Here is a 10804-nt window from a genome sequence, read left to right as displayed (position 1 = left end):
TTTATATATATTTTTATATATAAATTAATGATTAAAAATAATATATATACATTATTTTAAAACTTTTTTTTATAAATATAGATATAGATATAAATAAAAATAAATAAATAATATATATAATATATATATATATATATATTATCTATATAGGAAAGAGATTTAATAATTATATTATTATATAAAAATTAATGATAATATATATATAAACATTTAATAATTATATATATAAATATAAAAATAATGATTAATGATAATATATATATAAAAAAAATTATTTTAATTTTAAGCCGTTATATTTAAACAAAAAGTTGACGGAAGGGTACTCTTTCATCCCCTCTCCTCTACCTTTTGAGGCCCATCTATTAGCTTTTTACCATCGAAGAGTCCGAGTCTATCTCTTTTAACAAGTACAGCAGTAAGTACAGTTGTCACAAGGAGCTCCAAGACTAGAACTCAACTTCCCCGGTTATGCCATCTATAAGGAAAGGCACTAGCCAAAAGCAGAAGCCTAAAAGTTCCATGTTGCCGTGTCGGAAGCCATTTCTGCACTGTAGTTTTCAGGAGCGCATTGGAGCCATCAGTGACCTTTCTAAAAATTGAAGGGACAATTTGTTTTAAAAAATAATTTAAGAACTTTTAACGAACAGATTAATTAGATGATCACATAACTAATTTGCCCAAAATAGTAAGTACATACCAAATAAATATGACGCCATTACTCATAAATTAGAGTGGAATCCTGATGAAAACGAGGATGAGATCAAATGCCAAAAATAATAATTATGAACATTAAAATAAAAATGAAAAAAAACAAAGTGTAGACATATTTGTTACAATTTTGTTTTGGTTAAAAATCACATCACAAGCCAACCATGTTTGTTAGAAAAAAATGATTATATTTTTTTTTCATCCACTCTTTAGCCAATTAAATCACATATTTCATACTGAAAAAAAAATTACATTTTATTTTAACAACTTTAAAAAATAATTATAATGATAATTTTATCAAAATACTAATTTTCAAATAATTTAAATAATCCTATTCAAATTATTTTCGTAGCAAAAGTAGTTCCACAACAAACAAACACATTATTAAATGGTATTAAATAAATAGAAACAAAAATAGTAGTCATCCTCATACAATTAGAAAATTAAAAAATATACAAGAAAAACACACTTTTTTTAATATAATTTTATTATATAAATTAATTAAAATAGTGTGCCTTAAAGAACATCTGGCATACAGTTGCCATCAGTTGGATAACTTTGCTAGTCATGTTCATTATAATAGGGCAACGAGAACACGTCCAGCAATAGATTCATGAATCGAAAATGGTCGGGTTTTGAAAAAAAAAATAAAGTTAGGTTGAACTTAAATAAATAATGATAAATTTTGAATAAAACAAATGAAAAATAATTTTAAAAAAAAAATAAAGGATAATGTCACATTTGTACCGTAAAAAAAGTTTATTTTTTTCGGTCCCTACATAAATCCGTTCCTAAATAGTTCCCATTGTATTTTGATGTATGTGTTGAGTGCCAAGAATATCAATTTGTTTGCCCGTTAGGAGATAATAATATTTTGGCTAGTATTAATGTTAGTTTTCTAATGAATTATTTTGTTAATGAATTTTTTATTTTAGTATAATAGTTGAACTTTTAACAATTCTAACCGCTGTAATTGTTTGATTCATAGTGCAGCTCCTCAACCTCGATCAACAAGAATGTATCATTCTTCGAGTAATATAATACACATTTGGCCTCACTATGCTAAAAATTTCAAATTTTGATTCAATGTTCACATCGAGCACTTGATCAAAGAACAAATATATTCGCAGTTTTATATAATTATTGTCATATTTTTCAAGAAAATAACTATCAGGATTGAAAAGTGCAAGTTTGTTTTTGCATTACTCCTTTAAAATAATATTTTTTTTCTTCAGAAAACACAATTATTATACATTTTAATAACTATTGTTTTAAGCTCAACAAAAAAAAATATGCATGTATGATTGATTTAAAAATAAACAAATTATCCACATCCCTCAACTACTCTATTTTAAATATAGATAAATAATATTCTTTTTAATTATTTTTAATATTGGACTTGATAAAAAGTGGATTTTTTTATTTATTTAAAAATTCTATGTGCTACCCTAGTGTGGGTTGTCTTAACACATGGAATAATTGGGCTTTCCTTAATGCGGCCCATACGCTATACCTATTCACTTGTTCCCAAACAAAAATAAACTTTTGCTATCCTTTTATATAATATATAGTTTAATATATTAAAATTCTTATAAAATATAAATAAATAAATTTTTGATTTTATATATTTATTTATTTTTATTAGTATAAGATAGTTGGGAGCGGAACAGAAATATATTTTGTGTCATCTCGTAAAATATGAGCAATTCGAATGGTAAACTATTTGACGAATTATAATATCTTTCTTCGTTATGCATTATTTGCATTTCTAAAAAATCCGTGAAGTTAGTTAATGAATTTGTCCCTTTTCTTGAAATTTGTATAAATTTAAATTTTAATGTCATATTTAGTTTCACTTTGTTTAAAATATTCTTATTTTTTATAATAAATGTCAGTTTTTTAAATAAAAATAAATAAATATATATATATATAATTCATATAATTTTAAAACAAACACCAAAATACATATGCTTACAAGTCAAGAATCAATTTAAATAAACTCTAACTATATTGTGAATCATATTGTCTTATCAATGATATAATTAATAATTTACACATCGGTCGTATATAATGACATGTAAATATGTAATAAACTTGATACTATTGTTATACTTTATTAATCATATATTAGAAACCCTTTCATATCCACATACAATAAATTAAAATTAGGTTTACATTACATGTTGCTACATATAGTATTTCATTCCATAAATATTAGGAATTATGTAAACGATTGTAAAATAAACTCAAATATTTGATTTTAAAATCCTCCAATCTTCTCGGAAAATAAATGTTTATCGAGATCAATAATTCAACCAAATGATAGGATGAACTCGAACAATAGACAACAACGTTATTGAACTACATTTCGTAGCAAGCTGTTTGCGGAAGGCGAGGTTTGCTCGCTCTTCCACGAATCCTGAACCGAAACCGGAGAGTCATCTTTCCCCTCCGAAGAAGAAACGAGACAATCCACAAGCCTTTGCCTAACAAACAACATTTTGCTAGTCACACCGCCAATCTTAAGCGAAACACCACTACTATTCGACTTCTCGCTCCCATTAAACGGCGATGAACAAGCGAAAGTCGTCGATGAATTAGTATCGTCCATTGATGCCCATGCATTAAGTCTTATTTGATCGAGCTCTTCAGCAACTTCCATCATCGAAGGCCTCATATCGCGATGATACGCGAGACATCTAAATGCCAATTCAGCAACCTTGTGTATCGACGAAAGTGTGCATGCGTCGCTATCTAGGTCAAGGAAAGGGTCGATTATATTATCGAGTTGACCGTGCCCGATCCTATCGACTGCGAGAGCGGCCAAGTTAACCTCGGTGTGGGGACGGGAGAAATCGATGGCTTTCATCCCGGTTATAATCTCCATCAAAACCACCCCAAAACTATAAACGTCGCTCTTATCAGACAATTGAAAGTTTTGATGATATTGCGGGTCAACATAACCCGGAGTTCCTTGAGGTGCGGTTGAGATGTATGAATCGTTTTCCATACCAAATCTAGAGAGTCCGAAATCTGCAACTTTCGATTTGAAATTATGATCTAATAATATGTTACTCGATTTAATATCGCGATGGAATATTGGAGGGTTCATCGCGGAATGAAGATACGCGATGGCTTGCGCCGTTTCCGTCGCGATTGTGAGACGTGTAGTCCACGTTAAGGGTTTACCCTTTTTTCCTTGTAGATGTTCTGATAAGGTCCCATTTGGCATGAACTCATAGACTAGTATTTGTTCGCCTTTTTCGATACAACAACCGAGTAGACGGAGGAGATTACGGTGGCTAACGGAAGATAGAAGCTTGATTTCGTTCATGACTTGTTCAATTCCATTGGAATCTCGATTTCTGATCTTTTTAATGGCTACCCATTCGTCGTTTTTCAAAACTTTACCGGCGTATACGGTGCCATAAGCGCCGGTTCCTAATCTTTGTTTTTCGGAGAAAAAGTTGGTTGCTTTCTCTATTTCTTTGTAAGCGTAGAGATGAACAGTTGAATTGCCTGCAACTTCATGTAGAAGGCGTTTTGCACTTTTTTGGGTTTTTAATGATTTGGATCTTCGTTTGATGATGAAGAATAGAAATGCTGTAATTGCCATTAAAGCTGCTCCAAGAACAATTCCTGAGAAGAAGACAAGTGAAATGGAGAAATGGGAATGAAGTTATTTAGAAATTAAGAAAGAAGAGATGAAAATAATATATATATTACCTCCAATGAGAATAAATGTTTTGGTTGATTCACCACAATGGCCAACTGAGAACCCTTTAGGGCAATTTTTAACTGGATTGGACATCCACAAAAGAGAAGAGTTATTATAAACAATTTATTAAAAAAAAAATCATATCCAACAACAATTACTATTAAAGAACAAATTTAAAAAAGAAATGTTAGTTAAAGTTTAACTATTTGTTCGATTTTATTTGTTCGATTTTAATTCAGAACTGAGTTAAAAGAGAAGAGAAAAAATAGAAATGACTTTAGTATGTTCTATGTAGATTTGGATCATTTCAAACGAGTAAGTAAGTAGTTAACTCTGTCGATATAAAATAAGACAAGATGAACATTAGATAAGGAAAGGAAAAATTCGAGCTTTAAGAATGGTGAGGATATAGATTTGAATAAGGAAAATCTATATTCTATGTAGATTTGGGTCATTTGATTAAGTCTAGAGATAACATAAATATAAAGCAACTAGTGGGTTATTTGGACAATTTGATTAATATTTTAGTAGGGTTTGAATTTTTAATGAGGATTTATTTTATTAATTAAATAATTCTTTCACACTTCACAATAACTCATCACCCCAACAACCATTTTCTACCTTTCTTCTTATTAAGTTATGAAAAATGAGTTATTTGATAAAATTATTTAAAAATAAAAATTTATAATGAAAATATATCTATAAAACAATAAGAAATACTTTTATATTTCAATGGATGAAATATGAAAATAATCTCAACTAAGGCCTTGTTCGGATTGGAATTTTTAAAAAAACCTAGAGACAGAAAAAAATAATGATTGGTAATGATTTTGAAGAGGTGATTATTTTTTGATAAAAAAGAGTTAAAGGGTATTGATATATATGAATAAAATAAAAAATAATAATTTAAAATAAAGGGTATTTTAGTATTTTGGTTAATGAAATGAGTGATGTGATTGTTGAAAAGTGATTGATTGAAAAATTGATTTTAAAGAGGTTTTTTAAAAACCCAAAGAAAACAAGGACTAAGCAAAACTAAGAAGGTCTAACTTAGGCCTTGTTCGTTTATTTAAATAATCTAGAGGGAGAAAATAATGATTATAGGTGATGATTTTGAGAAAATGATGATATTTTTTTTTTTGTAAAAAGACCTAGAAGGTATTCATATATATATATATAAATAAAATAAATAATAATAATTTAAAATAAAGAGTATTTTAGTATTTTGGTTAATGAATTGATTAATTTGATAGATGAGAGAGATTGATGTGATAAGTAATTTTGTTGGGTTATTTGAGAAACCTGAATAAGAACAATGCCTTAATGTTTTCCTATTATTTTTTTATCAAAATGAATAATGTCAAATTTAGACTGAATTTTTTTAAAAAAAAAAAAACTGTGGTTGTTGTATTAGGATAAGTTAGGAGAGATTTAAGATATCTTGATTTATTGATCAAGGGAATCATATATGTATATAATATTATAAGAATAATACAACAAAATCCTCAATTTTAGAAATTCAACATTTTCCAAATTAGGTGATATAAAATAAATTAGAATAAATTATTATGCAAAGAAGACAAGCCGAATGATGTGTCTTATAGTGATTGGTTAAAATAAAAATAAAATAATATGACTTGTTCTTTTGTCCGTTGGTCAAAGTCGTCATGTAGGCCAGTATGCACACCATAACAAAACTACTCCATTCCCCAATTTGACAAAATAATATTAATAAATAATAATAATAATAATAAAAGACTAACCTTTCCGGCAAGGCACGCCGCCGCCGGCGAACCCATCTCCTTCAAAACCATCCAAACACCGACAACGGTAACCGTCTTCTTTTCCGGTGATTACCTTAAAACAAGTCGCGTTTTCTGAGCAGTTACAATTCCCAGTAACCCACCACCCAAGTTTCAACGACTGAAATCGGAGAGATACCGGCGAACTCGTCGTGAAATTCGACGTGTTAGGAATATCGACGGCGACCGAAGTTATCAGAATCCGACAATCAGGCCGTTGAAAATCTTCTTTACTGATAAACCCACTTGTTCCATTATCAAACGTATAACAATTGATATTACTGAAATTCTGTATGCAATTACTCTGAAAATTAGTATTATTTTCCGACATAATTTCCGGTATTAAGCATTTCTCCGGCGGCGAATTGCAATCTTCAAAGAGGAGGACGTTTTGCCGGTCGATTGCGTAGTTGTTGCCGATGAGTGTGTAGATATCAGAATTTGAACGGCTGCAATTCATTGGGATTCTGACTAGAATACTATCGGAGGTGACGTTCTGTACTTGGAATTCTCCTATGGTTATGGTGCCGTCGCCGTTGCCGTCGCCGGCGGCGGCGCTGCAGTTCAAGCTGATGGGGCAGCTGTTGGAGAATCCAAATGGGTAAGAGAGAGATGTGTTTCCGCAAGTTCGTATTGTTTTGTTACAATGAAATGAACCATCTTCAAATCCGAATGCAAAACTTGAAATGTAGATCGAGAAAAACAGAGTAATAGAAATTGGAAATTGAGGAAGATGAAGAAGAATCATCATTATTCTAAGAATCGGAAACTGAAATGAATTATAAAGTGAGAAATTATGAATACCCAGCAAATCCTAATGAATTGTAAAAGTCTCTATAGTTGAGAAATTTGCGAATTGAGGAGAAGACTAACAGTTTCAACTTTTAGAGAGAGAATATTCAATAAATGTTACATTTTTCTTCTTCAATTTCCCTTTTGGACTGCTGAAATTCAAAGTTGGAAAATGATTAAAGAAGAAATAATTGTTGTTTTTACTTTTGACTCAAATCAGATTGTTATTTAATGAATATAGTAAATGAGTCTAATTACATTTATGAGTTAATACCAATAATATATATATATATATTTTTTTTTGGATAGATTTTTATTGGATGGAAGAATGGAGACTATTGGCAAAATCTCAAAACATGTGTTTGTTTTTTTTTAATCGGGAAAATCACTCAGATGTGTCTTCAACCGAGGAATTCTGCGAGCGACACAAATTCTGCAAGGCCACTAAGTATTTTTCTTCCGCGTTGACTGAGCGCCCTCAATATTTGATCTGAACCGATTATCCGATCGAATTCGATTTTTTTTTTCAATTTTTGAATCAAATTTCAAACCAATTCGAAATCAAATACGGTTTTCGAATTGGTTTTTGAGTTGGGGTTTTAACCGAAAATCGAATTCATTTTTTTATTATTTATTATATATAATATATAATAATTTATTTATTTTATTATATATTATATCATTTATTATATATAATAATTCCTCCTTCTAATTTCTTAGCCCCAGTCTACCTCATTTATATTAATCTTTATTCTCTCTTTCATCTTCATTCTCATATGAAATTAACCTAATCTTTAGCTGTCACCACTCTCTTTCATCTCCATTCTCATATGAAACAGTCTTCAAGCTTCAACTACATCTCTTCTCCATTCTCACATGAAAAAGTCTTCAGACTTCAACTACATCTTTGCGATTTGATCTATTTAATCTCGTTATATCTTAGTTTTTTCTTTGTCAAAACTATTAAATTTTGATATATTTTTGTGTCGTTTAACACATATTTTAAATTTAAGATCTATCCTCGTCGTTCAACATCATAATTCAAATTTTGTTTTGAATTAGAATAATCCAAATTAAAGATTTAACAATAAAAGTAAAAAAGAAAAAAAATCGAATTTGAACCGAATTATTCTAAATTCGAAACGAATATCAATTCGAATTCGGTTCGATTTTATTAAAATTTATTCGAATTTAGTTCGGTTTTCGAATTAGCTAAAAAAATAATAATTCAAAAAAATCGAACCGAGAAACTCGAATAACTCGAAAACCGAACCGATTAACACCCCTAGCGCCCATGTCTGTTGACTTTAGGCCGAATCAAGCCAAAACCCGTGTGTCCGACCCGTTTCGCGACCTAGACACTCTATACCATTTTTAAAAAATTCGAAAAAATATAAAACGATATTAAAATACATTTAGAATATTTTCAAAAAAAATATTTTAACAAATGCATGTTTGAATTTATTTTTAAACTCTAACCTCCTAAACTAATATTTTTCAGGTATTTTCCCTATAATTCTTGCATTATTAGTATTTAAATATTAGTTTGTAATTTTAAATGCAAGAAAAAACGAATAGTTGCTTAGAACTTGAAAAATAATTTGTTAAATAAAACGTAATAGAATGAAATCTTAAAAAAGATGGCTCTTTAACGGGCAAAATGATATAGCGCGAGAGTTCTTTCTCGTGTTTAACCAAACATCGAACTCAAAAGAATCTATGATAAATTGCTTTTATACACGTATACAAATATTTTATTGATTTAAAACTTATAATCAATTGGCGACTCTATAACCAAATAAACCATCTTTTAAATTAATTATTTTAAATTAATTTCAAATAAATATTTTTCTTAATCAATTTATGATTTAATTATTTTAAATTTAAAATTAGTTAAATTTGATTACAAAAATTAATTTTCAAACATTAAACTAAATTTTTGTATAAATATTTTAAAATATATAATAATTTAAATAAAATATTTTATAAACAATCTTTTAAATTAATTATTTTAATTTAATTTAAAATAAATATTTTTCTTAATCAAATTATGATTTTTAAAAGATTTTCAACCCAAGTCCAATAAAATTAATTTTTTGGGTGTCAGACATATATTTTAGACTTATTCAATATAGAAGTTCTAAAATCAACTTTAAAACATTAGAATTCACGTAAAGTTAAGATAAAAATAAATACTAATTATCACACTAAAATAAATTAACAAAAATATTCATTTTTATAAAAATAAATTATTGTAAGAAATTAACGTTACCAATCCAAATTAAGGAATGGTATTTGTGTATATATGAACATAAGGCTAACTTTCTGAATGTTTAATTTTATTGACCACAATTAACTTTAAAAATAATGCTATTAGTCAAACTCAACCTATATAACATTTTAATCACATCGTCACAACTTCAACATTCTCATGTCATAAGTTCTAATTAAAGCGAAAACCCTGAAGACTGCCATGTTTGGCAATCGACACGATTGACACAACAACGTTTGACACGTTAGTCGCGCGAAATTCGATCGGTTAATTTGGTAGTCGTTTACGAGAAACGTGGTCGGAAATCGTAAGCATGTCTAGTACGTTTGGCACATTGGGGAAAATCGTCTAGGGTTATAAGTTGTGAAATCAAGAAACATCGGCTAGGATTTGAATAAGGTCAGAGAAAGGGTCATGGAGTCTTTGTCTGCAATCGATTGAGGTTGGTCACGGTTCGGTTCCTAGTCTGCTGCAAAGAATATTTAGGTATTTTGTATTACTCTGTTCTGTATCTGTTTTATTTGATGCATAATTATGTTCTTCTACAATAATGAGAAGAAAGAAAAGCAACAAGGCTAAGGAAATATAAGAATTTGTTTTGAATGTATAAATGAAGCTGCTGAAAATGAAATCAACGGGATAGTCAAAGAAATTGTACAGGAAAAAGTACGGGAAAACAATAATTGGTAAAGAACCATTGTTGTTCAAAATATTGGTGAAACTGAACCAGAAAAATACGGGAAAAAAATAATGAATTATATGGAAGGTTGAGTATAATGAAAAAGAGAATCTTTTCGAGCTTAAAAAACAAATCATAAAGCTATTGATGCATTCAAATAAAGGAGTGATTGTGCTCAACAAAAAGAAAATACAGCAAACAATCGTCTAATTGAATATACATTATCTTCAAAATACTGAAGAATGAATAATACGAAAAGATAGTAAAATAGTTAGTGGAAATAATGATGGAGCTGATGAAGTCCCCAAAATTAAAAACCTATACTATCAAGAGCAATCGAGCTGGAATGTAAATGAAGTCTGGAAAAAGAATGCAGAAAAGAAAGTAGAGGATAATGTATATAAATGTCAAATTTACTTGAGTGAGTTTAAACAAAAATCGATAATTTCAACTCTCCTTTTGATTTTAAATTATCCACCGAAGTGGAGGAGAAATGCATCAAAGAATGAGAAAATATAGTTGTTGGAAACTACATAGAAAGAACCGTATATCTTTCTTAGTTATCAAGGAAACACTAATGAAATTATGAGAGCAGAAAGGACTGGAGAAGATTTCTGCAAATATCCATGATCTTTATTTTCTAAAATTTAAGAAGGGAATAAACTTGAATGATATTTTGAAAATTGAATACTTATATTGGATCCAATTGTATGAAACTGGAGAGATGGTATGAATAATTGAGTCTTCTAAGCAAGTCAAAAGAAACAACACAACTATTGTTCAAACATAAAAACATCCCAGTACACGTGTATAATGTAGAAGCTCTAAGTCAT

At 29.0% G+C, this 10804-nt stretch overlaps 1 protein-coding gene across 1 annotated transcript; it reads right to left on the bottom strand.

Moving 5' to 3' along the window:
- Nucleotides 1-2817: 2817 nt before the first annotated feature.
- On the bottom strand, nt 2818-7129 carry LOC124919378 (wall-associated receptor kinase-like 14). Its single transcript, XM_047459609.1, has 3 exons — nt 6190-7129; nt 4435-4506; nt 2818-4347 (listed from the first exon to the last, which is right to left on the bottom strand). Exons 1-3 carry the CDS (start codon nt 6977-6979, stop codon nt 3062-3064), a joined length of 2148 nt encoding a protein of 715 aa, XP_047315565.1. The 5' UTR covers nt 6980-7129; the 3' UTR covers nt 2818-3061.
- Nucleotides 7130-10804: the final 3675 nt, after the last annotated feature.

Source organism: Impatiens glandulifera, chromosome 1 (assembly GCF_907164915.1).
Source record: "Impatiens glandulifera chromosome 1, dImpGla2.1, whole genome shotgun sequence".
Lineage (NCBI taxonomy): Eukaryota > Viridiplantae > Streptophyta > Magnoliopsida > Ericales > Balsaminaceae > Impatiens > Impatiens glandulifera.
This window is presented reverse-complemented; position numbering and strand designations above follow the sequence as displayed.

Coding starts and splice junctions, on each gene's coding strand:
- LOC124919378 (XM_047459609.1), bottom strand. CDS start 6,979: ATGATGATTCTTCTTCATCTTCCTCAATTTCCAATTTCTATTACTCTG. Junction 4,507..6,189: donor CGGCGTGCCTTGCCGGAAAG/GTTAGTCTTTTA, acceptor TGTCCAATCCAG/TTAAAAATTGCCCTAAAGGG. Junction 4,348..4,434: donor AACATTTATTCTCATTGGAG/GTAATATATATA, acceptor TCTTCTTCTCAG/GAATTGTTCTTGGAGCAGCT.